The 26,262-nt window shown below is 51.7% G+C and overlaps 1 protein-coding gene across 1 annotated transcript in view; it reads left to right on the top strand.

Annotated features, from left to right (window-relative positions):
• The window catches only part of cplane1 (ciliogenesis and planar polarity effector 1), a 147,686-nt gene that overhangs the window by 20,493 nt on the left and 100,931 nt on the right, over nucleotides 1–26,262 (top strand). Inside the window, exons 7-17 of the mRNA XM_055630462.1 lie at nucleotides 1,099–1,255; nucleotides 1,633–1,736; nucleotides 4,065–4,247; nucleotides 4,788–5,028; nucleotides 6,396–6,533; nucleotides 11,382–12,109; nucleotides 14,929–15,140; nucleotides 21,671–21,751; nucleotides 22,892–23,047; nucleotides 24,689–24,859; nucleotides 25,364–25,592. Of these exons, the coding sequence (XP_055486437.1) occupies nucleotides 1,099–1,255; nucleotides 1,633–1,736; nucleotides 4,065–4,247; nucleotides 4,788–5,028; nucleotides 6,396–6,533; nucleotides 11,382–12,109; nucleotides 14,929–15,140; nucleotides 21,671–21,751; nucleotides 22,892–23,047; nucleotides 24,689–24,859; nucleotides 25,364–25,592 (2,400 nt within the window). The remainder of the gene's footprint in view (nucleotides 1–1,098; nucleotides 1,256–1,632; nucleotides 1,737–4,064; nucleotides 4,248–4,787; nucleotides 5,029–6,395; nucleotides 6,534–11,381; nucleotides 12,110–14,928; nucleotides 15,141–21,670; nucleotides 21,752–22,891; nucleotides 23,048–24,688; nucleotides 24,860–25,363; nucleotides 25,593–26,262) is intronic.

Below are 26,262 nucleotides of genomic sequence, written 5' to 3'. Positions count from 1 at the left end.
GTGTGCCTAATTTTGCCCGTGTTGTTCTAAACCTTTCCTATCCATGTACCTGTCCAAATATTGTTTAACTATTATTGTACCCGCTTCCACTGGGCGGCGCGACCGACGTCGCAGCGGCCTCTGCAGTCTGTCTGTGTATTTTTTATTTTTTTGTCCCGTTGAGGGTTTAGTTTGTAGCGGGTTTTTAAATGTATATGTGTGGGGGGTCGGGGGTGGGTGGGGGAAACTTTTAAATCTCTTCCCTGCATGGAGACCCGACCTTTTCCCTGTCGGGTCTCCGTTGCCGTTGGGGCCTAGCGCCGTGGAGCAGCCTCCAACCGGAACGACCTGGAGGCTCAAGTCACGGAGCCTGTGGAGCTGTGGAGCTGTGGACCTACCTTCGTGGAGCTAGCCAGCTTCGGAGCATGGAGAGCTGCGGTGGCGCGCTGCTGCGACCCGACTCCGGTGGGTGGTGACACCAGGAGCTCAAGGGTCCCCGGTGGGAGACTGCTTTGCGGGGCACTGGCAATGGCGACTTCTCCCGCTCAAATTGCGGGGTTGAGAGTGACCTGGAGCGGGGCCTTACAACGCCCGGCGCGGCTGTAAATTGCCACGGACTTGCTAGCGCCCGCCGGGGGCTCCAACATCAAGACCCGGGGCAGGGCCTTACATCGCCCGGCGTGGCTTTGAGTGGCCGCGGATTTGCTAGCGCCCGCCGGGGCCTTTGACCTCGAGACCCTGGGTCATGCCTGCCTCCTTTCTTCAAGTTCTAGAGTGCACAAATTTAAGGTGAGAGGGACAAAGTTTAAAGGAAATGCGTGGGGTAGATTTTTTACACAGAAGGCAGTGGGAGCCTGCTTACATGGTGCCAGGGATGGTGGTGGAAGCAGATACGATAGTGGTGTTTAAGAAACTTTTGGATAGGCACATGGATATGCAGGGAATGGAGAGATACTGATATGTGCAGATAAGAGTTAGTCTTGGCATCATTTTGGCACAGACATGTGGGCCGAACAACCTGTTCTTGTGCTGTACGGTTGCACGTTCTACGTGTGTAAGTGCGTGTTCACAATTGTGTGTGTGTGTGCCCCTGGGTCATGCCTGCCTCCTTCCTTCCAGCGCGGCCCCGTTGCGGGTGCAGTGGGCGACACAGACGCAGCTTCTGGGGGAGCTGGTCCCCGCCTGCCAACCAGTGAAGTCACGAGGGGCACTGCTGGCAGCGTTCACCACCGACGGCTCACTCCTTGCCCTGGTCATCAATCAGATCAACCCCAAGGTACCCTCTCCATGCCCACGCTCCTGCTCAACAGCACTCTGTATGTATGTGTCTGTGAGTCTGAGTGTGTGCATGGTTGTGTGTGTGTGTGTGTGTATGATTGTGTGTGAGTGAGTGCATAAGTGTGTGTGTGCGTATGAGTGGGTGTTTGTGCGTGTATGAGTGTGTGCATGCGTGTCTGCATGCCTGTGTGTGTGTGTGTGTATGAGTGTGTGTGTACACGAGTGTGTGTGTGTGTGTATGAGTGTATGTGTGTCCGAATGTATGTGTGTGTGCGTGCGTGTCTGCATGCCTGTGTGTGTGAGTGTGAGTACACAGCCCCGGAGCTGGTGTCAGGGTTACCGCTGCCCACTGCCTGTCCTCTCTCCTGTTCACAGGCCACCCAGGTGCTGTTTGTGAAGCCAATGAGCTGTGTGACTGTGTCGACCAGCCTGCAGGGATGTGGCAGCACCGACCGCCCTGTGCCAGCCTCGTCTGCCAGGTAGGTGAGGGATGGGACCACTAGCACTGCCCACAACTCTCCAGTGGATGTAGTGTATCTAGATTTTTGGAAAGCCTTTGATAAGGTCCCGCACGGGAGACTGGTGACTAAAATTAGAGCACATGGTATTGGGAGTAGGGTATTGACATGGAGAGAAAATTGGTTGGCAGACAGAAGAGGAGTAGTGAACTGGTCCTTTTCAGAATGGCAGGCAGTGGCGAGTGGAGTGCTGCAAGGCTCGGTGTTGGGGCTGCAACTATTCACCATATATATTAATGATTTGTCAGAGGGAATTAGGAGCAACACTAGCAAGTTTGCGGATGACACAAAGCTGGGTGTCAATGTGAACTGTGAAGAGGATGTTAGGAGGTTGCAGCGTGACCTGGACAGGTTGAGTGATTGGGCAGATGTGTGGCGGATGCAGTATAATATAGATCAATGTGAGGTTATCCACTTTGGCGGCAAAAACAAGGGGGCAGATTATTATCTCAATGGGGTTAGGTTAGGTAAGGGGGAGGTACAGCAAGACCTGGGTGTCCTTGTACACCGGTCACTGAAAGTTGGCTTACAGGTACAGCAGGCAGTGAAGAAAGCTAATGGAATGTTGGCCTTCATAACAAGAGAATTTCAGTATAGGAGTAAAGAGGTTCTTCTACAATTGTAAAAGTGCTCTGGTGAGACCACATCTGGAGTATTGTGTACAGTTTTGGTCTCCTAATTTGAGGAAGGACATCCTTGTGATTGAGGCAGTGCAGCGTAGGTTCACAAGATTGATCCCTGGGATGGCGGGACTGTCATGTGAGGAAAGATTGAAAACACTAGGCTTGTATTCACTGGAGTTTAGAAGGATGAGGGGAATCTTATAGAAACATATAAAAATATAAATGGACTGGACTGGACATGTAAAATTATAAATGGCAGGAAAAATGTTCCCAATGTTGGGCGAGTCCAGAAACAGGGGGCCACAGTTTTAGAATAAAGGGGAGGTCATTTAAGACTGAGGTGAGAAAAAACTTTTTAACCCAGAGAGTTCTGAATTTATGGAATTCCCTGCCACAGAGGGCAGTGGAGGCCAAGTCACTGGATGGATTTAAGAGAGAGTTAGATAGAGCTCTAGGGAATAGTAGAGTCAAGGCATATGGGGAGAAGGCAGGCACGGGTTATTGATAGGGGACGATCAGCCATGATCACAATGAATGGCGGTGCTGGCTCGAAGGGCCAAATGGCCTCATCCTGCACCTAGTTTCTATGTAATTCTATGTACCGTGCCCAATGTGGGTGAGCCTGGTGCATCAGGTAGGTGAGGGATGGGACCATTGGCACTGCCCACACCTCGCCCTGTGCCCTGCCCAGTGCAGGAGAGTGTGGTGCACCAAGTAGGTGAGGAGTGGGACCACTGCCAGTGTGCCCTTGCCTAGTGTGGGTGAGAGTGTACCAGGTATGTGAGGGGTGGGCGCACTGGCACTGCCTCACCCATCACCCAGGATCAAATTCAGCTCTCTAGCGCTGTAAGGCAGCAGCTCCACTGTTGTGCCAACCTGCTGCCGTAATGTTATGGGCTAAAAGGCTAATGTAGAAAATCATAGAGGAATAGATGGGAGAGACACACAGAGTCTCATGCTAGTCAGAGTAGGGGAATTGACAACCACAGGACATGGGTTTAAGGTGGGGGGGAGGGGGCGCAGGCGGTTGGGACCAGTGTAAATGGGACATGTTGGTCGACGCGGGCAAGTTGGGCAGAAGGGCCTGTTTCCCTACTGTATAACCCTATGACTCCTAGGCTCCATGGCTGTATGACTCTGACTATGGCTATGGCTCTACGACTCTTATGTGACTATGGCTATGACACTGAGACTCTATGACTATGGCTATAACACTATGACTCTAGGGCTATGACTCTACTAGACTAAGTGGGAGCCGTTGGGTCCCATTCTCACATAGGAGGCCTGGTCCCCCAATGCAATATACCACTTCCACCAATTCCAATATTCCACCACTCACACATAGCCCCCAGCTACGCAGGCGCGGCTCACGGGTTCCCCCCTCCTCCCCTCAGATGCCCCCACTCGCCCCTTGCCCTTCCCCTTCACGGCTTGTGGACCTCTGGACTCAAGCTCGACTTCCGGACTCAAGCACGACTTCCGGACTCAAGCGCGACTTCCAGACTCAAGCACGACTTCCGGACTAAAGCGCGTATAGATGTCCAGAGATAGTATAGATGACTCTATGACACTATGGCTGTGGCTCTATGACTATGACTATAACTCTGGCTATGACTCTATGGCTCCATGAGTGATGCTGATGTCTCTGTGCTGGCTCCACCTGCAGGTCCTACTGGGTGGCTGGGGTGAGCTGGACCCCAGACGGCCTCTTCCTGGCGTGCATGCTGAAACGCGGAGCCTTGCTGATGCTGTCCCGTCTCGGCGAGCTGGTGACGCTCACCACCTCTGGCTGCTCCGTGGAGTTTGGTCCAGCGGAATTCATCCCTCTCCATCCACTGATCATGTACAGGTATGTATGTAGCTGGGTCCCCATCACACGCTGACCGCTCGTTCCATCTCTGAGAGGAGCCTGTCGTAGGCAGGGGAGGGGGGAGGACTGTTCATGGAGTGATCAAAACACATGTTACCAGAATGATCCCAGGAATGAGTGGGTTAACATATGAGGAGCGTTTGAAAACACTGGGCCTCTTACTCACTAAAGTTTAGAAGGATGAGGGGGACCTCATTGAAACTTACTGAATAGTGAAAGGCCTGGATAGAGTGGATTTGATTAGTATGGGTGTAAGGGGAGAAGCCAGGAGAATGGGGTTAGGAGAGAGAGATAGATCAGCCATGTTTGAATGGCGGAGTAGACTTGATGCGTCGAATGGCCTAACTCTGCTCCAAATCCACTCTATCCAGGCCTTTCACTATTCATTAAGTTTCAATGAGGTCCTCCCTCATCTTCATTGCAGGGAGTAGAGGCCAGTGCCATGATGGAGGAGAGTGCAGAGGGAGTTGTACCCCGGGACGGAGCTTGCATTTGTTAATATTGCTGCTGTTTTTGCAGGCAGCCTCTGGACACGGACCGTGCACAGTCTGCTGGCTCGCCCACCTCGGAGAGTGACTACCTGAGACAGCGCTTCTCTGTGGCAGCCCACCCCTACCTCCCCTGCCTCATCGTGTCTGATGGTTACATGTTTACAGTGCTGCGGTTTGCAGAGCACGTTTCCGCCTCTTCTCTTCTCAAGTCCTTGCTGCTGGAGGTGACGCAGGGCCTCGAGGATGTTTACAACCTGCTACTGAGCCAGGTACAGACGGGGTACACCGCGGGCACACCGCGGGCACCCCGCACGAGCAATGCGCACACCCCGTACAGAGGTGGCACGCTGCGGTAATGCCACAGTGATGCGACCCGCTGGAGCAATGCATCCACCTGGGCTGACTCCACATCAGCATGTACGCATGTACTTTACTTTAGAGAAACAGGCCCTTCAGCCCACCCTGTCCGCGCCGACCAGTGATCTCCGCATTATCCTGCACATACTAGGGACAATTTTACATTTACACCAACCCAATTAACCTACAAACCTGTAAGTCTTTGGAGTGTTTGAGGAAACCAAAGATCTTGGAGAAAACCTACGCGGTCACGGCGAGAAAATGTACAAACTCCGTGCAGACAGCGCCTGTAGTCAGGATCGAATCTGAATCTCCAGCGCTATAAGGCAGCAACTCTACCGCTGTGCCTCCCAGTGCTAGCAAACCTATGAAACAGGATGCTGTGTCCAGCCCAGGGTGGCAGAACCAGTGGAACAGCGGGTAGGGCCAATACCTCACAGCGCTGCAGACCCCGTTTCAATCCTGACCTCAGGTGCTGTCTGTGCAGAGTTTGCACGTTCTCCCTGTGAACGTGTGGGTTTGTCGGCTAATTGGCCCTCTGTTAATTGCCGCTAGTGTGTGAAAAGTGGATGATAAAGTGGGATGATGGAACCAATGTGAACCGATGATGGGTGCTCAGCACGGACTCAGTGGGCCGAAGGGCCTGTTTCCACGCTGCATCTCTAAACTAAACTAAACTGAACTAAGATCGGGATCCTATCAATGCCTGGTTTGATGGTGGAGTGGACTTTGGGCCGAATGACCTAAGTCTGCTCCTATAACTTATGAACAAATTAATCGAGGTAAAACGTCACCTATCCATTTTCTCCAGAGATGCTGCCTGACCCACTGAGTTACTCCAGCACTCTGTGAAACATCACCTATCCATGTTCTCCACAGATGCTGCCTGACCCGCTGAGTTACCCCAGCACTCTGTGAAACGTCACCTATCCATGTTCTCCAGAGATGCTGCCTGACCCGCTGAGTTACTCCAGCACTCTGTGAAACGTCACCTATTCATGTTTTCCACAGATGCTGCCTGACCCATTGAGTTACTCCAGCACTCTGTGTTTTGCTCCAGATTCCAGCATCTGTAGTTCCATGTGCCTACTTGTGGGTGTTCTTGCCCTGCTACACATGAGGTGTGTGACCTCCCACTGCTCGGGGTTACACTGCATCAGTCGTTTCACTGCATGACTTACCAGAGCGTCTGTAATCAGGCTCCCATCTGCACTACCCGCACGGCTGGTGTTTGAGCTGCACGTAGAGGCTGCGGTGACCTAGGCTGTTCTGTTTGCAGGGGGCCGATCTGAAGTGCCGACTAACACCCATGGCATCCCTGAGGAGAAGCGTGCTGCAGGGCTGGGGACCGCAGCCGGAGACGGCCTCCTGCCCACCCCCTCCCTTCCTAAAGGACCACAGGACAGAGGGCGATGAGGTACAGAGGAGATGAAGCTGGCATCTGCTCCAGCGCCTGGTGTTATATCTACATGGTTAACATTGCTGCATGGAGTGTGAGCTGTTACTCTCCACTGGGCACAGTGGATGTGGACAGGATGGTTCCACTAGTGGGAGAGGCTAGCAAAGATCCTATAGCGGAGCAAGATAGACCACTCCTTCTAAATGCAATGGGCTGACGTGTAGTACACAACGGAGCGGAACATGGGCCTTTTTTTCATCCATTTCAGTAACCTGACCTGACTCGCAGTGTAATCAACGTTGCAGGGGAACAGTTTGTGTTAATAAATTATAATTCTGAAAATGAGGGAAAGGTTTTTACTAAAGAATTTTTACGAGGATGTTTCCGTAACCAGCTTCCGTCTCCGCACTAGTGATCTCCGCTATGGGATCTTTGGTGCGGAGACGGAATCCGGTTACGGAAATGGGGCCGAAAATTACCCATGAATCTGCCCATGACCGTACTGCGTCTTTTTTGTCGAGTGATCTATCTTGCTTGCTATAGGATCTTTGGTGTCTAGGACCAGAGGCCACAGTCTCAGAATAAAAGGACGTTCCTTTAGAAAGGAGATGAGGAGGAATTTTGTTAGTCAGCTGGTGGTGAATCTGTTGGATTCATTGCCAGAGACGGCTTTGGATATTTTTAAGATGGAGATAGACAGATTCTTGATAAACATGGGTGTCAACGGTTTTGATCCATTGAGGGAGTTAGATGTGGCCCTTGTGGCTAAAGGGATCTGGGGTATGGAGAGAAGGCAGGTACAGGATACTGAGTTGGATGATCAGCCATGATCATATTGAATGGCGGTGCAGGCTCGAATGGCCGAATGGCCTACTCCTGCACCGATTTTCTATGTTTCTATGGTCCCAGTAGAATTCCACTGGTCACAGACCTCCATCCTGAATATTGTCCATCAGTATGCCATTTTTATGAATACAATAATACAATGACCAAGTCACTTTTAATGTTGAAGTCACCATGTATCTGAATCTTCTTTAATAAAATCTCTGCTCAGTCCAACTAAACGATCTCCCAGTTGCTAATCACTTCAACTCCCCCCCCCCCCCCCCCATTCCCATACTGACATTTCTGTCCTACTATATGTCTCCTCCACTGTCAAAGAGTAAGGCCCATTGCAAATTTGAGGAACAGCACCTCAAATCACAAGTACTTGCGCTATAATACCAGGATAAGTGCTCAACCGAGAAAATAAAGCCCAAAGCCAATCTAAATTGATGATACCAACTTATGCTAACGACAGTAACTAACTCCAAATGCAAGTTAACAAGCACATTAAAAAAAACCTGATGGTGTAGATGTAAATATATCATTGAGGTTATCAAGTGGGCACCTACCTCCCTTCACTGGTGTTTCGTTGAGTTATGCCCACAACACCTCGGGAAGACTCAACAGTTGGTTCTGGCTTCCTTAAACTACCCCCAATAGCTGCTCTCACCACCTATGCTACCAGAATCCATGGGCGGAAATCCCGGGGTGGGGGGTACCCATCCCCCCATGCTTTGAGATGTGAGGGACAATCCCCCCCCCTGTGTTTTGTAATCCGGACTTTATCAGCCGCTTTCTAAGGGCTGAATCGGCCCGTTCACGGGGCCTTTCAGCTCCCTGCACGGCTTAAAATCAAACTGTTGCATCGTGGCGATCGAGGCTCCCGATGTTGAAGCCCCGCCGGCCGATGAAAGGCCCCGCCAACGGGATGATTCAAGCCCCATGATTCGGGGCGGACGAAGCTGTTGTTGCTGGAGTTCGGAGTCCGTCACCAACCAGGTCAGCTCCCGATGTTACCGTCCACAGGGCCCACGGCCGAAGCCTCGCGTGTGTGCGCATGTGCGTGCGTGCGCGCGGCCCGCCAAGAAATTGTGTCTCCCCCCCCCGTGTTTTGATAGCGATTTCCGTGCCTGCCAGTATGTACAAAATAAAGGAAAGTGCTGATTAATTCACTCTAACAAATGCTAAACACTCATATCCTATCTACAACATCGAACCCATCATTAAACTCATAACGTCACAAATATCAACCGTGAATAAAACCGGGATACACTTACATTATTTCTTCTCCACCAATTCCACCAACTGCCTTGCTGTGCTGACTCTGCCTGCGGAGCTCCTCTGCTCACGTACATCCAGCCAGGATATTTTCCTTCCATCACAAGCCTTTGTGATCATTTAGCCAGTTCAGAATCCATATGACCAAGTCTCTGTTGATGTTGAAGTCACCAAGTAACAAATCCATGCATCTTATTTGTCTTCAATAAAATCTCTGCTCAGTCGGCCTAAACCTACACGATCTCCCAGTTGCTAAACACTTTAATTTCCCTTCCCATTCCCTTACTGTCCTTAGACACCAAATGCTAGAGTAACTCAGCGGGACAGGCAGCATCTCTGGACAGAAGGAATGGGTGGACGTTTCGGGTCGAGACCCTTCTTCAGACGGATGACGGGAGTGGGCGATACGGAGATAAAATGTAGTTGGTCGGAGAGCTGGGTTTGGGGAGGGGATAGAGAGAGAGAGGGGAAGCATGGGCTACTGACTTCATTAACTTCATGACTAATTTCCATCCTGCATTCAAATTCACTTGGACCATCTCCGACATCTCCCTACCGTTTCTAGATCCCACCGTCTCCATCACAGGAGACAGACTATCGACTGACATCTATTATAAACTCTCTGAGTCCCATTGCATCTGGACTACACTTTTTCCCACCCTGCTTCCTGTAAAGATTCTATCTCCTACTCCCAATTCCTCCGTCTATGCCACATCTGTGCCCAAGATGAGGTGTTCCATACTAGGTCGTTGGAGATGTCCTCATTCTTTGGGGAACGGGGGTTGCCCTCGTCCGTTATAGATGAGGCGCTCACTTGGGTCTCCTCAACATCCAGCAGTTCTGCTCTTGCTCCCCCTCCCCCCATTCGAAACAAGGACAGAGTCCCCCTTGTCCTCGCCTTCCACCTCATCAGCCGTCACTGACAGCATATAATCCTCCGACTTTTTTGCCACCTCCAACGATTTCCCACTACTAACCACATCTTCCCATCTCCACCCCTTGCCACTTTCAGCATAGACCGTTCCCTCTGCAACTCCCTGGTCAAATCCTCCATTCCCACACAAACCACCCCCTCCCCAGGCAACTGCATGGGATGCACCACCTGTTCCTATACCTCCCCCCTCGACTCCATCCAAGGACCCCAACAGTATTTTCGGGTGAGGCAGAGGTTCACTTGCACCTCCTCCAACCTCATCTACTGCATCCGCTGTTCCAGGTGTCATCTCCTGCATATCAGCGCGCCAAAGCGCAGGCTCGGCGATCGTTTCGCTGATCACCTCCGCTCAGTCTGCCTAGATCTAACTGATCTCCCGGTTGCTCAACACTTTAACTCCCCCTCCCATTCCCACACTGACCTTTCTGTCCAGGGCCTCCTCCATTGTCAGGGTGAGGCCCAGCGCAAATTGGAGGAACAGCACCTCATATTTTGCTTGGGCAGCTTACACCAGTGGTATGAATATTGACTTCTCTAACTTCAAGTAGCCCTTGCTTTGTCTCTTTCTCCAACCCCCCCCCCCCCCCCCCCTTCCCAGTTCTTCCACCAGTCTTACTGCCTCTGCCTACATCTGACATCAGTGTGAAGAAGGGTCTTGACGAAACATCATCGATTCCTTCTCTCCAGAGATGCTGTCTGTCCCACTGTTACTGCAGCTTTTTGCGTCTACTTTGGATTGAAACTAGCATCTGCAGTTCTTTCCACCCACACTGACCTGGGCCTCCTCCACTGTCTTGAGTGAGGCCCAACACAAATTGGAGGAGTAACATCTCATGTTTTGCTTGGACAGCTTGTAACCCAGTGGCATGAACATTGATTTCTCTCTCTCCATTCCTAGAGTCCATCCATAGATTATCCCTAATTCCGGTCTTACACAAAGGAATAACTTTGGCTATTCTTCTGTCCTCCACAATCTTGCCTGTGGCTGGAGAGGATACAAAGATCTGGTCAAGGCCCCACAATCTCCTCTTGTGCCTTTCAATAACCTGCGATAGATCCCATCAGAAAGCTCCTTATACTTTCTGAGTGTGCGTCTGGCCTCACTCTGGCAATGCAGAAGGCCCAGGATGGGAAGGTCAGTGTGGGATTGGGAAGGGGAGATAAATTGGTGCATTGCTTACACTTCACGCTGGCCCTCTGTGCCTGCACACTTGTCTCTGCTTCTAAAGATGTTAAAGAATCACAGAATTCAAGAGCTCCGAATGTCAATGTCAGAGTTCAAGAGCCTCGTGAGATGAATGTTTTGTGTTGTCTGGAGATGAACGAGCAGTTGAGCTACAGGGAGAGGTTGGGCAGACTAGGACTTTATTCTGTTCTGCGCAGGAGGATGAGGGAGGGCTGATCTTATAGAGGTGTTTAAAATCATGAGGGGAATAGATAAGGTGAATACAGAGAGTCTTTAACTCGGGAATGAAGAACCAGAGGACATGAGTTTAAGATGAGGGGGGAAAGATTAAATGGGAACCTGAGTGGCAACTTATCACACAGTATGGGTGTGGCACCCATCACACAGTATGGGTGTATGGAGCGAGCTGCCAGAGGAGGTGGTTGAGGCAGGTACTATAACTTGGATGCTTGGACAGGTACATGGACAGGAGAGGTTTTGTGGGATATGTGGCCAGGCGTGGGCAAATGGGGCTATCTTGATGGGGCATGTGGGTGGGCATGGAGAAGTTGGGCCGAAGGGCCTATTTCCATGCTGCATGACTCTCAGGTTAGGTCAGGCCTGGCCTCGGTCCCCTGATGCCGCTGTGTAATTGGCTTTGCAGGCGGATGAAGGTGGCGACTCTGAGGAAGATGCGTGGTGCCGTGCCGACTGCCCGGGGGATGGCGGTGCCGTGGACCAGTGCCGGCTGGAATTCGCCAGCATGTTCGACACCTTGCATGGCCGGCAGGGAGGACAGGCAGAGCAGCTGGAGGCCAGGTTTGGGCAGCTGCAGAGGGGCGTGCTGCTGGCTTGGAGCGTGGCAGTGTCGGCAAGGGAGGTAGAGGGCAGGGATCTGCTGCTGCACTACACTGTTCGTGCCCTGCTGCAGTTTACCCGCCTGCTGCCCTTTGCCCCGGCCAGTTTGCCTGGCTCGCTAGCCAGCACGCAGGCCAAGCTGGTGCACAAGGCGCTGAGGACCAGCCCCGGCATCTACCGCACGGTGCAGCTGCTGCGCTACTGCCTGACGGTGCTGCACTGGGACTCGGGCCGCAGGCATGCACTGGCGCATGCGCTGTGCCTGTGCGCTGGCGTGGTGAAGTTGCTGTTGGCCAGGAGGCTGGGGGCAGCACCAGTCTCGCAGTTGCTCTTCAGCTCTCTCCAGGTGCTCCAGCTCTCCTCTGCACATCTGAACATGGTGTACACTCTGCCAGCCACCCTCCACCCTCACCTCCCTGGGAAATCCAGCCTCACCTCGCTCCCAGAGCCTGCATCACAAGCAGCCGGGGACAAGCGCTCACTCCATGAGCTGCCCTCTCACACCCTGCGCCCTCCACACGCACCATCACACAGGTAAGAACAGGGCCGGTGATCAGCACACGCAGGACCAGCACTCACTGGCACACACCCTTCACGCACTGTGCAAGGGTGTTGTGACAAACACTGAGCTTTGGGTTCAAGTTTATTATTGAGTACCGAGCAGTTTGTGTTCAGTTGTGTCACCCTGCTGTAGGAAGGATGCCATCATGTTGAAAAGAGTGCAGAGAAGATTTACGCGGATGTTGGCAGGACTCGAGGGCCCGAGCTATAGGGAGAGGTTGGGCAGGCTAGGGCTTTATTCCTTGGAGCGCAGGAGGATGAAGGGTGATCTTGTTGAGGTGTATAAGTTCATGAGGGTGAATGCACGATACCCAGACGTGGCGCTGACAGACAAGAGGCTGAAGCAAAGAAGCCGAAGCCAAAGAACCGAATAGAAACGAGGCCGAAACGCCAATGAACCGAAAGAGTCCGAAGACGAAACGCCTACTAACCGAAATGATGGGACGCCTAAATGAAAACTAACCGAAAGGGCGGGACGCCTAAACGTCTACGAACCGAAAGGCTGCGTTGCCTAAAAGCAAACTTACCGATGGCCTCTCAGTCGAAACGCCACCTACCCGAAAGGCGGCGTCGCCTACAGGCCAAAGGACCGACTGCCGCTCAACAGAAAAGTCCAATAACAGACTTGACGTTGCCGTGGGGCGGGATATGTCAGCGATTGGTCCAGACCCCCGCGTCCCTCACATCACTTTGAAGGCATGAACATTGTCCCAAACCTCCGCTCCACCCGAACCGCAGCCTGCGGAGGGTGGCCGTGGGAGAGTGGGGGCTGTCCCGAGGGATGCACACCTTCGGCCGCTTTCAACTTGGTGCTTGGGTTCAGATTGCCCAGTCACCTATGGCTTGTGTGGGAAAATGAACCCCACGCTCCCGTCTCCCCCTTTCTCTCTCTCTCTCTCTCTCTCTCTCTCTCTCTCTCTCTCCCCTCTCTCCCTCTCCTCTCTCTCTCCCTTCTCTCTCTCTCTCCCTTCTCTCCCCCCTCTCTCCTCTCTCCCTCCCCTCTCTCTCTCCCCCTCTCTCTCTCCCTCCCTCTCCCCCCCCCCCCCCCCCCTCTCTCTCTCCCTTCTCTCTCTCCCCCTTCTCTCTCTCCTCCATCTCCACCCGCGGGAGCGTCCCACAGTCACTGACCGCGATTCATCGCCATCGGACCCCAACCTCCACACCAGGGTGATCCTCCCCCCCCGTCCGACCCCTGGTCTTTGACACCCACACCGGGGTGATTCACCCCAGTCGCTGTTTATTTATTACCGTCTCGGTGTTTGCGGAACGTACCCAAGCTCCCACGCACAAAACAGGCAGCATCTCTGGAGAGAAGGAATGGGTGACGTTTCGTGCCGAGACCATTCTTCAGAGTGCGTCTGAAGGGTCTCGACCCGAAACGCCACCCATTCCTTCTCTCCAGAGATGCTGCCTCTTCAGCTGAGTTACTCCAGCTTTTTGTGTCTATCTTTGGTGTGACAGTTGTGTCATTTCATCGGCTTCGTGTATTGCGCGCCCAGGAGAGAAGCTGGACATACCGCTTGCATCTATTCAAACAAGTGCGCTCAAATTGTAATCCCACATCTTTGCGAGGGAGGGATGAAAGAGATGTAATCACCGGCTAAAACAAAGGCAGCTAGGACAGGGAAATAATGCCACCAGTTAATTAACCATGTTCCCGAATGTAAGAACGATTTATACATGTAATACATGATATACACCAGTTAATTAACCATGTATAGGCCTGTATTGGACGCCGCCTTTCGGGTAAGTTGCGTTTCGATAGCGGCCATTCGGTAAGTTTGCTTTTAGGCGACGCAGCTTTTCGGTTCGTTGGCGTTTAGGCGTCCCGCCCTTTAGATTAGTTCGCATTTTGGCGTCCCATTATTTCGGTTAGTAGGCGTTTCGTCTTCGGACTCTTTCGGTTCATTGGCGTTTCGGCCTCGTTTCTATTCGGTTCTTTGGCTTCGGCTTCTTTGCTTCGGCCTCTTGTCTGTCGGCGCGACGTCCGCACACGGAATGCACAGGGTCTTTTAACCAGGGTAGAGGAATGAAGATCTAGAGGGGAAAGATTTAATCGAAACTTGAGGGGCAACTTTTTCACAAGAGGGTGGTGGGTGTATGAAACGACCTGTCAGTTGAGGTAGGTGTTACAACAGAATTTAAAAGGCATTTGGACAGGTACGTGGATAGGAACGGTTTAGAGGGATATGGACCAAATGCAGGCAGGTGGGACTAGTATAGATGGGGCATCTGGGTCTATGTGGGTAGGTACAGCTGCAGTACTGTATGATTCTATGACTATACACAACTACAATGGGTAGAGCAAAGGGGAAGATACAGTGCAGATTATAATTCTCAGCATTGCAGTTACTGCGTTCCATAGACAAAGACCTTCATTTGTCAACTTGGTCAATCAAAGGTCCTGTTTGTCTGCTTACTCTAAGATGGTGGTGTGACACAGTCTTGAATCACTGCTGTCCTGATGATTTAGGGAAAGGTTTGGTTGTGGAGTTTGGACTGGGAATTGAGGGGGAGAGGTTTGGAGATGGACGGGACACAGGACTGGGGGGGCAGGTTTAGTGATTGACTGGGACGGGGCAAGAGTTTGGTGAGGGATTGGGAGAGGGCTAGTGGCAGCGTTTGGTGACGGACTGGGGGAAGGATTTGGTGAGGACTGGGGGGAGGGGTTGATGAGGGACTGGGGGAAGGGGTTGGTGAGGGACTGGGGGAAGGGGTTGGTGAGGGGGGTTTTGGAGGCAACGTTGGATAGGGATTGTTGTGTGATGTTGTGTTGTCTCTGGTTGGTGCAGGCTGGTGTCGATGTGGCGACTGTTGTACCAACATGTGGTGCGGCACCATTCCCATCTGCGGACACTGCCGACACAATGGAGCAGAGGCAGCTCCAGGAGGAAGCTGGCACGGGAGGTGGCTCTGCTGACGTCAGTCCTTGCCCAGACTCAGGCAGCTCTGCAGCAGATGGGGGAGAGACTGGGCCCTCAGCAGCAGCTCACATCCCTCAAGGGTAAGGCAGAGCCAGGAGACAACCTGTAAATACACGCTGGAAGCAGGCAGCAGGTCTGGCAACACTGCAGAGAGGAAGGGAAGGAATGCTTGGGCTCAACGCCTGTCCCCTGGCTAGTCTATCGCCAGTTACAGCATCTGCCCAAACATAGAAGATGGACCAGTCCAGTAACAATGTGTGATGTTTCAGGTCAAGACCCTTCAGACATCTTGAAACATCCTGACCCGAAATGTTACCCATTCCTTCGATCCAAAGATGCTGCCTGTCTCACTGAGTTATTCCGGCATTTTGTATCTTCTGCATCCAACATCTGCAGTTCCTTCCTACACATGGGACAGAACAGTACAGGAACACGCCTTTCGGCCCACAATGTCCGTGCCGAACATGATACCAAGTCAAACCTATCTGCTTTGTCTGCACATGATCCATATCCCTCCATTCCCTGCATATCCATGTGCCTATCTAAAGCTTCTTAAACACCACGATCATATCTGCCCACCCAGGCAGTGCGTCCCAGGCACTCGCCATCCTCTATGTAAAAATAGAGTCATACTGATACAGTGTGGAAACGGACCCTTCGGCCCAACTCACACCGGTCAACAATGTCCCAGCTACACTTGTCTAACTGTTTCTTAAATGATGGGATAGTCCCAGCCTCAACTACCTCCTCTGGCAGCTCGTTCCACACACCCACCACCCTTTGTGTGAAAAAATTACCCCTCGGATTCCTATTAAATCTTTTTCCCTTCACCTTGAACCTATGTCCTCTGCTCCTCGATTTTCCTACTCTGGGCAAAAGACTATGCATCTACCCGATCTATTCCTCTCATGATTTTGTACACCTCTATAAGATCTCCCCTCATCCTCTTGCGTTCCATGAAATAGAGACCTAGCCTACTCAACCTCTCCCTATAGCTCACACCCTCTAGTCCTGGCAACATCCTTGTAAATCTTTCCTGAACCCTTTCAAGCTTGACAATATCTTTTTTATAACATGGTGCCCAGAGCTGAGCACAATATTCTAAATGTGGTTTCACCAACATCTTATACAACTGCAACATGACCTCCCAACTTCTATACTCAATACTCTGACTGATGAAGACCAAAGTGCCAAAAGCCTTTTTGACCACCTTATCTACCTGCGACTCCACCTTCAAGGAACCATGCACCTGTACTCCTAGATCCCTCTGCTCTACAACACTACCCAGAGGCCGACCATTCACTGTGTAGGTCCTGTCCTTGTTCGACGTCCCAAAATGCAACACCTCACATTTCTCTGTGTTAAATTTCATCAACCATTCCTCTGCCCATCTAGCCAATCGATCAAGATCCTGCTGCAATCGTTCACACCCATCTTCACTATCTGCAAAACAACTAACTTCTGTATCATCAGCAAACTTGCTTATCTTGCCTTGTATGTTCTCATCCAAATGATTGATGTGGATGACAAACAGTAACAGGTCGATCACCAAACCCTGAGGCACACCATTAGTCACAGGCATCCAGTCTGAGAAGCAACCTTCCACCATTACCCTTTGCTTCCTTCCATGGAGCCAATTTTCTATACATTCAGCTATCTCTCCTTGGATCCCATGCGATCTAACCTTCCAGAGCAGCCTACCATGCGGAACCTTGTCAAACACCTTACTAAAGTCCATGTATGCAACATCTACTGCTCTGCCCTCATCAACCTTTTTGGTCGCATCTTCAAAAAAATCAATCAGATTTGTGAGACACAACCTCCCACATACAAAACCATGCTGACTATTCCTAATCAGCCCTTGCCCATCCAAATGCCTGAATAACCTATCCCTCAGAATACTCTCCAGTAACTTACCAACTACAGATGTTAACCTCACCAGCCTATAGTTCCCAGCATTTTCCCTGCAGCTCTTCTTGAAAAGAGGCACAACATTTGCCACCCTCCAGTTTTCTGGCATCTCTCCTGTATTTAAGGACGACTAGTAAATTTCTACCAGGGCTCCCGCAATTTCCTTTCTAGTTTCCCACAATGTCCTCGGTTATAAAAATTATAAAAGGACTGGACAAGCTAGATGCAGGAAAAATATTCCCAATGTTGGGCGAGTCCAGAACCAGGGGCCACAGTCTTAGAATAAAGGGGAGGCCATTTAAGATTGAGGTGAGAAAAAACTTTTTCACCCAGAGAGTTGTGAATTTGTGGAATTCCCTGCCACAGAGGGCAGTGGAGGCCAAGTCACTGGATGGATTTAAGAGAGAGTTAGATAGAGCTCTAGGGGCTAGTGGTATCAAGGGATATGGGGAGAAGGCAGGAACGGGTTATTGATTGGGGACGATCAGCCATGATCACAATGAATGCCGGTGCTGGCTCGAATGGCCTCCTCCTGCACCTATTTTCTATGTTTCTATGTTTATATCAGATCAGGCCCTGGAGATTTGTCTACCTTCAAACACGACAGTACCTTCAGTACTTCTTCAACATTAACCCTGACTGCTCTTATGACACTTCCAGTGACTGCTCCAATTTCCTTCGTCCTACTGTCTTTCTCCTCGGTAAATACAGAGGAGAAATACTCATTTAGGACATTGCCCATCTCCTGTAGCTCCACACAGAGGTGACCACTTTGATTCCTGAGAGGTCCCACTTGTTCTCAAGTTACCCTTTTCCCCTTATGTATTTATAAAATATTTTAGGATTGTCCCTAATGCTACCCGCCAGAGCTATCTACTGATCCCTTTTTGCCCTTCTGATTTCCTTTTTTAGTTTACCCCTTAGTTACCCAAACTCCTCGAAAGATGCACTTGATCCCAGCTGCCTAATCCTGTCCCATGGATCCTTCTTGTTTTTGGATAACATCTCAATGTTTCTCGTCAGCCAAGCTTCCTTACGTTTTGCCTGGTTTGCCCTTCACTCTAACGGTGATGTACACATCCTGAGCTTTCTTCAGTATACCTTTAAAAACATCCCACATCCACCTTTCCCCTCTAATAACTTGCTCCAGTCAACTTGAGCGAGACCTTCTCTCATACCCTCAAAGTTGACCTTACTCCAGTTGAGCATTTTAACACGTGGACCCTCTTAGTCCCAATCCATAACTATCTTAAACCTAATCGAACTGTGGTCACTGGACCCAAATGGCCCCTCCACACACACTTCATTAACTTGCCTTTCCCAATTTCCCAATACTAGATCCAGTGTTGCCCTCTCACGTGTGGGGGCCTCCACATACTGCTTAAGAAAACTCTCCTGAACACTTTTGAGGAATTGCACCCAATCTAAACCCTTCATGCTTTGATTTTCCCAGTCGATATTGGGAAAGTTAAAATCCCCTACTACAACAACCTTATTTGACCTGCAGCTGTCTGCAATCTCCCGGCACATTTGTTCTTCAAATTCCCGTTGACTATTTTGGGGACTGTAGTACACCCCCAACAAGGTGATCATCCCTTTCTTGTTCCTCAGCTCCACCCATAGAACCTCACCAGACAAACTGTCCTTAGTCACCTCTGAACACAGCTGTGACATCCTCCTTAACCAACAATGCAACCCTCTCCCCCCCCCCCTCCCCTCCTCTTTTTCCCTCACCCGTATCTCTCCTGAAGCTCCTGTACCCCGGGAACCTTGAACTGCCAGTCTTGCCCCTCCCTTAACCAGGTTTCAGTCATGACTACAACGTCCCAGTCACTCGTACCTATCCACGCCCTAAGATCATTGGCTTTACCCGTCAGGCCCCTTGCATTAAAATACTTGCAGTATCCAACCCTCCTTCCTCGCTCTCCGCCTTTCAGCTGCCTCTCCCACACCACCCTCCATAGCAACTTCTAGACTCTCACGTGCCTCTGTCCTGTACGAGATCCCACCCCGCAACCAATCTAGTTTAAACCCTCCTGTGTAGCATTCGCAAACCTTCCCACTAGGATGTTCCTCCCCCTCCAGTTTAGGTGCAACCCGTCCCTTTTGTACAGGTCACCCCTGCCCCGGAAGAGATCCCAATGATCCAGAAACCTGAATCCCTGCTCCCTGCACCAACTCCTCAGCTACAGATTCATTCCCCCTACATTCCAATTCTTACCTTCACTAGCACGAGGTACTGGAAGCAATCCTGAGATCACTACCCTGCAGGTCCTGCTTTTCAGTCTTCTACCCAATTCCATAAGTTCTTGTTGCAGAACCTCCTTCCTCTCCTAACCTATATCATTTGTGTCAACATGCACAATGACCTCCAGCTGTTGCCACTGACTCTTGAGGGTGCCATGCAGCCGCTCCGCGACATCCTGGATCCTGGCACCAGGGAGGCAATACACCATCCTGAAGTCTCACATGCTGCTGCAGAATCTCCTGTCTGCACCTCTGACGATGGAGTCTCCCACCACTATGGCTCTGCCTGACGTCACTCTTCCCCGTTGAGCCTCAGCACCAATCTTGTCGTGTTGTCTGCCCCCAAGCGGGTGTACCTGTATTCAGTAGGTGCAGCCACCGGGGTCTCCTGCACTCCATGTTTACTCCTCTTTCTCACAGTCTCCCACTTTCGCTCTTCCTGTAACCTTGGCGTGACAACCTCACTGTAGGTCTTGTCCAGGAAACTCGTTTTCCCGGATGGCCCTGAGGTCATCCAGCTGCTTCTCCAGTTCCCCAACACGTTTATTCAGGAGATGCACCTGGACACAATTTCTACAGGTGTGGTTTGCAGAAGCTCCTGCCTTGTCCCTGACTTCCCACATCCTGCAGGAAACACACTGTACCAACTTGTCTGCCATTTCTTCAGTGGACAAAAATCACATATTTCGATCAAGTGTAGCCTCCTTGCCTCAGCGTCCTTGCCAAAGACTCTCGAGCCAAAGACTCACACTTTACTCACCAATCCAAAGACTCACACTTTACTCACCAAGGCACTTCACCTCAACAAGGCCGCCCCACTACGCCTGTACTTATTTATCTGTTACCTAATCAACTACTTTAGGGCTAATTTGTAAATGACTCGAACCTGGGCCTTTGGCATTCTTTGTAAATCTTCTTTCCCTCTGACTCACATACTTCTGCCAATACTCGCTCTCACTGCTTCTGGTTGCTGCTTATTTCCGACCTTGACGGTAAACATCTCCTTTCAACTTTGCCCCTCATCTTAAAATTATGCTTTTAGTATTTGACATTTCCACCCTGAGAAAAAGGTACTGTCGACCTTATCTATGCCTCTCATCATTTTATATACTTCTATTTGCTCTCCCCTCAACCTCTGATGCGCCAGAGAAAATAATCTAAGTCTGTCCAATAATCTTAACCTGCAGCTAATGCCCTCTAATAGAGGTATAGTTCTGGTAAACCCCCTTCTGCACCCTCTCCAAACGCTCCATATCCTTGTATTGGGGTGACCAGAACGGCACACAGTGCACCCAGTGTGGCCTATAGAGCTGCATCATGACTTCCTGACTCTTGTACTCCAGTGCTGGAGTAACTCAGCGGGTCAGGCAGCATCTGTGGAGAACCTGGATAGGTGACGTTTCACAGGGTGCTCGAGTATCTCAGCGGGTCAGGCAGCATCTGTGGAGAACATGGATAGGTGACGTTTCACAGAGTGCTGGAGTATGTCAGCGGGTCAGGCAGCATCTCTGGGGAACATGGATAGGTGACATTTCGTGTCGGCACCCTTTTTCAAACAGATCTTTGGTGGGGGGGAGAAAGCTAGAAGAGAGGAGGGGGTGGGACAAATCCTGACAAGTGATAGGTGGCGACAGATGGGGGGGGGGGGGGGGGTTGTAAGTTAGAGAATTCAATGTTCCTACGGTAAGATTGTAAGCTGCCTAAGTTAAACTGGTGGCACAGCATCATATAGTATAGGCATAGCTGTACAGCACTAAAAAGGGCCCTTCAGCCCACCATGATCTTGCCAACCACATGACGGACTTGGGTGATCTCCTTTGCCTGCATTTGTCCCATTTGCCTTTATTATTGTTTTGCATGTTATCCAACAGATCCGATCATTTTATACATAAACACACTCAAGTGCAGTCATACTCAAGTGGCATTTCCCTCTCAACTCTTACTGTCGATATACCAGCAGTTATATAGACAGGAAAGTGGTGCAGCGGATGGAGCTGCTGCCTTACAGCGCTAGCGACCCAGGTTTGATCCTGACTACGGGTGCTGTTTGTATGGAGTGTGTGTCTTCTCCCGTGACTTGCGTGGGTTTTCTCCAGGATCTCCCCCTCTACAAAGATGTAGGTTTGTAGTCTAATTGGCTTGGTATCATTGTAAATTGTCCCTAGTGTGTGTGGGATAGTATTGGTCTGCAGGGATTGTTGGTTGGCGGTTGATGTGGATTCAGTGGGCTGAAGGGCCTGTTTCCGCGCTTTATCTCTAAACTAAACTAAATGCCAGCAGTTCCTGGTATCCACATATAGCTGCCCAAATGGGCTGGCCTGTCTGTGACTCACTCCCTGCAGTAGTCGGTCAGGTGTTGAACGGACCTGCCCGCCTTCGATAGGCCCTGCGACTGGCCCACCTTATACCAAGCAACAGGGCAGGTGTTTCACAGCAGTGTCTCCCCCTGCAGGTGAGAAGAACTTCATGGTGGGCGCATACCTGGAATCGGTGCAGAGCTGGAGGGCAGCCCTGTTGGAGGAGCGGGGCCGAAGTAAGTGGACAGCCTGCTCCCCGCCCTGGGGCTCAGGAAGTATGGTTGTTTCCAGCATGGGACACTCCCACTGAAACCCTCCTCTGCCCCAACTCCCTCCCCATCTGAGCTGGGACATTCCCACTAGAACCCTCTTCTCACCCCCAACCCACTCCCCATCTGCCTTGTTTCCCGTCTTGTTCCGTCTGTCTCTCCGCAAACATTTCCTGTATGTCAGCTGCAGCATTGGGCAGTCACAGAATCATCCGCACGTAAATAGACCCTTCGGCCCAATTCATCCAAGCTGACCAAGATGCCCCCATCTAAGCTAATCTCATTTAACCACATTTTCCCCATATCCCGGTAAACCTTTCCAATCCATGTACCTGTCCAAATATCTTTTTAGTGTTGTTCAAGTACCTGCCACCTCCGGCAGCTTGATCCATAAACCCACTGACTTCTGTGTGAAAAAGTTGCCCCCCCAGGTTCTTTTTAGTTTTTTCCCCCTTTCACCTTAAACCTGTGTCCTCTGGTTTTTGATTCCCCTATCCTGAATAAAAGACTGTGTATTCACTCCAAATGTTCCCCTCATGGTACACCTCTATAAGATGATCCTTCAGCCTCCTGCGCCAAGGAATAAAGTCCTAGCCTGCTCCACTTCCCAATAGCTCAGGCCCTCGAGTCCTGGAAACATTCTCGTAAATCTTCCTTGCACTCTTTCCATTTTAACAGCATCCCTCCTACAGTAGGATGACCAAAACTGAACACAATACTGCGAGTGTGACCTCAGCAATGCCTTGCACAACTGTAACATAACGTCCAATTTCTACACTCAATACCCTGACTGATGAAGGCCATCTTCACTTGTGACTCCATTGCACCTGCACTCCTAGATCCCACTGCTCTACCACACTCCCTATCTACCTGTACCTGTACTCCTAAATCTCCCAATCTGAAGATGGACCTCGACCCGAAACGTCACCCATTCCTTCTCTCCAGAGATGCTGCCTGTCCCGCTGAGTTACTCCAGCTCTTTGTGTCTATCTCCTAGATCCCTCTGCTCTACTACACCCCCGATCAACCCATGACTCAATTTTCAGGGAACTAGATACCTACTAGATCCTTCTATTCTACATAAGTTATAGAGCGTTTCTATTGCAGAGGGCAGGAGACTGGTTTATCTGCAGACCAGGTACAGCCTGGCCATTCTCTACACACACCTCTACCTGTACAACCTGCATGCTGCGCTGGACCTTGGGGAGCAGCTCGTAAAGCAGCTGCTAAGAGAGGAGCTGACAGATGACAGCGGAGCCCCAGGTGAGGCCGAGCGCTGGAGGCAGCACTGGGGGTTGGCTGGCAGTGAGCTGCGCATTGCAGCATGCGGCATTGGTGGGGATTTTCTGGACAGTGCGTGCGCTGGGGTAGTTAATGTGTTGACAAGGGCATGTAGTGTAGGCACTAAAGGCAGTTAATGCATTCATTAGGGCATGTAGTGCATGCACTGAGGCTGGTAGTGCATGCACTGGGGCAGGCAGTGCATGCACTGGGGCAGGTAGTGTGTGCACGGGCAGTTATCAGGATGCAGCACCTTGGTTTGGGAACAGCTCCATCTAAGACCTACCTCACTTCCATTGACTCCATTTACACCTTACACTGCCTCGGCAAGGCCAGCAGCATAATCAAGAGCGAGTTGCACTCTGGCCACTCCCTCTTCTCCCCTCTTCCATCGGGCAAAAGGTACAGAAATGTGAAAACGCACACCTCCAGATTCATGGACAGTTTCTTCCCAGCTGCTATAAGGCAACTGAATCATCCTACCACAACTAGAGAGCAGTGCTGAACTACTATCTACCTCATTGGTGACCCTCGGACGATCTTTGACCGGAATTTACTGGCTTTACCTTGCACGAAACGTATTCCCTTATCCTGTGTCTGTACACTGTGAGAGATATAATGGGTCGATTCTAAACATGATTGGTTAACACGCAACAAAAGCTTGTCACATGGCAATAAACTAAACTGAACTGAGTTAGTGTGTACATTTTAGGACAATTTGTACATTCAACTTGCGGACAAGTTTTCTGGTATGTTCTTGTGAACTGTTTGTGCCATTCATTGTGCATGGTGTGGGGTGCTGGAGTCATAGAGTCTTTCAGTGTGGAAACAGGCCCTTCAGCCCAACTTGCCCACACCGGCCAACATGTCCCACCTACACCACTCCCACCTGCTTACATTTAATTCTTATCCCTCCAAACCCATCCTATCCATATCCTGTCTCACTGTTTCTTGAATGTTGGGGTAGTTCCTGCCTCCACTACCTCCTCTGGCAGCTTGTTCCAGACACCCACCTCCCTTTGTGTGAAAAGGTTACTCCTCAGATTCCTCTTCACCTTGAACCTATGTCGTCTGGTTCTCGATTCACTTACTCTGGGCAAGAGACTCTGTGCATCTACCTGATCTATTCCTCTCAAGATCTTATACACCTCCATAAGATCACCCCGCATCCTCCTGCGCTCCAAGGAGTAGACTACCAGCCTGCTCAACCACTCCCTATAGCTCAGACCAACAGCCTACTCAACCGATCCCTATTTAGTGTACACGTGTGTATGTGTGTGTGGGTGGGTGTGGGGGAAGTGTGTGTGTGTGTGTGTGTGTGTGTGTGTGTGTGTGTGTGTGTGTGTGTGTGTGTGTGTGTGTGTGTGTGTGTGTGTGTGTGTGTGTGTGTGTGTGTGTGTGTGGCAGGGGGTTGTTCGTGGCTGGGCGGTGGTAACTGTCGGGCAGGGGGTTGTTTGTGGCTGGGCGGTGGTAACTATGTCGGGCGGGGGGCTGTTTGTGGCTGGGCGGTGGTAACTATGTCGGACGGGGGGCTGTTTGTGGCTGGGCGGTGGTAACTTTGTCGGGCAGGGGGGTTGTTCGTGGCTGGGCGGTGGTAACTATATTGTACCCGCTATATTTCAGGGCCGGCGGTGGGACGGGCAGAGTCAGTGCTGCCGGACATCGAGGAAGGGGCGGTTCTGGCCGTTCTCCAGTCTCTGGCCCGATTCATGGCTCTGTACTTCACCAATCAGCCCTTGGCCCTACCTCCACCGCACCACATCCACCTGATGCCACCCCTGCACTGCAGGCCCGGTAAGGAGCTGCTCCTCGGTGGATGGGGATGTGTGTATGTGTGTGTGTGCATTGTGACTGTATAAGGGTGCACTGTACCTGTGATGTTCTTCAGTGTGCGCGTGCGCGTGCGTGTGTGCATGCGTGTGTGCGTGAGTGTGTGCGTGCGTGTGTCAGTGCATGCGTGCGTTGTGCACTGCTGTTGTTCATTATGTGCTGACCTCATGTGTATGTGGGTAAGGGTGCCCTGTACCCGTGTTGTTGTTCATTGCGTGCGTGCATGTGTCTGCGCGCGTGTGTGTGTGCACTGTGCTATTCACTATGTGCTGACCCCCTGTGCCCACTGCCCACAGCTGGTGTGCCACGCGTGGTGCCGGTGGATCGCGGCAGTGTGTTGCGCGTGTGTGCGTACGTGGTGTGCGTATGTGCGTGTTTGTATGGTGTGCATGTGTGCGTGCGTGGTGTGTGTCTGGGCACTGTGCTGTTGTTCACTATGTGCTGATCCCCTGTGCCCACTGCCCACAGCTGGCGTGCCGCGAGTGGTGCCGGTGGATCGCGGCGGTGTGTTACGGGCGGTTCGGGAGCAGGGTGTCTCTGAGTGCTGGAGCGTGGAGCGGACAGTGGAGCTGCTGCTGCTCGGCAGACTGCTCCCTGAGGCCGCGTGGCTGGCTCGCAGCCTCGGCGATTGGAAGACAGCCGTGGTGATGGGCCTGGCCTTCCATCTGCACAGACGCCACCTTCCACAGCCTGCATGGTACGGTACACTCACCCCCGGCACACTCGCCCCCGGCACACTCGCCCCCGGCACACTCTCCCCGATACACTCACCCCGACACACTCACCTCTGGCACACTCACCCCCCGCACACTCACCCCCTTACACTCGCCCCCCTTACACTCGCCCCCCTTACACTCGCCCCCGGCACACACTCGCCCCCCTTACACTCGCCCCCTTACACTCGCCCCCGGCACACTCACCCCCGGCACACTCGCCCCCGGCACACTCGCCCCCCCTTACACTCGCCCCGGCACACTCACCCCCGGCACACTCATTACACACTCGCCCCCCCCCTTACACTCGCCCCCGGCACACTCACCCCCGGTACACTCGCCCCCCCTTACACTCGCCCCCGCACACTCACCCCCAGCATACTCACCCCCGGCACACTCACACCCCCCCTTACACACTCCCCCCGGCATACACTCACCCCGGCACACTCGCCCCCCCTTACACTCGCCCCCGGCACACTCACCCCCGGCACACTCACCCCCGGCACACTCGCCCCCCCTTACACTCGCCCCCGGCACACTCACCCCCGGCACACTCTCCCCGATACACTCACCCCGACACATTCACCTCGACACACTCACCCCCGGGACAATAGATAATATGCAACAGGTGCAGGAGTAGGCCATTCGGCCCCT

The sequence above is a fragment of the Leucoraja erinacea genome, chromosome 3 (assembly GCF_028641065.1).
Source record: "Leucoraja erinacea ecotype New England chromosome 3, Leri_hhj_1, whole genome shotgun sequence".
NCBI lineage: Eukaryota > Metazoa > Chordata > Chondrichthyes > Rajiformes > Rajidae > Leucoraja > Leucoraja erinaceus.
The sequence above is the reverse complement of the archived record's forward strand: the minus strand, read 5'-3'. Positions and strand labels throughout refer to the sequence as shown.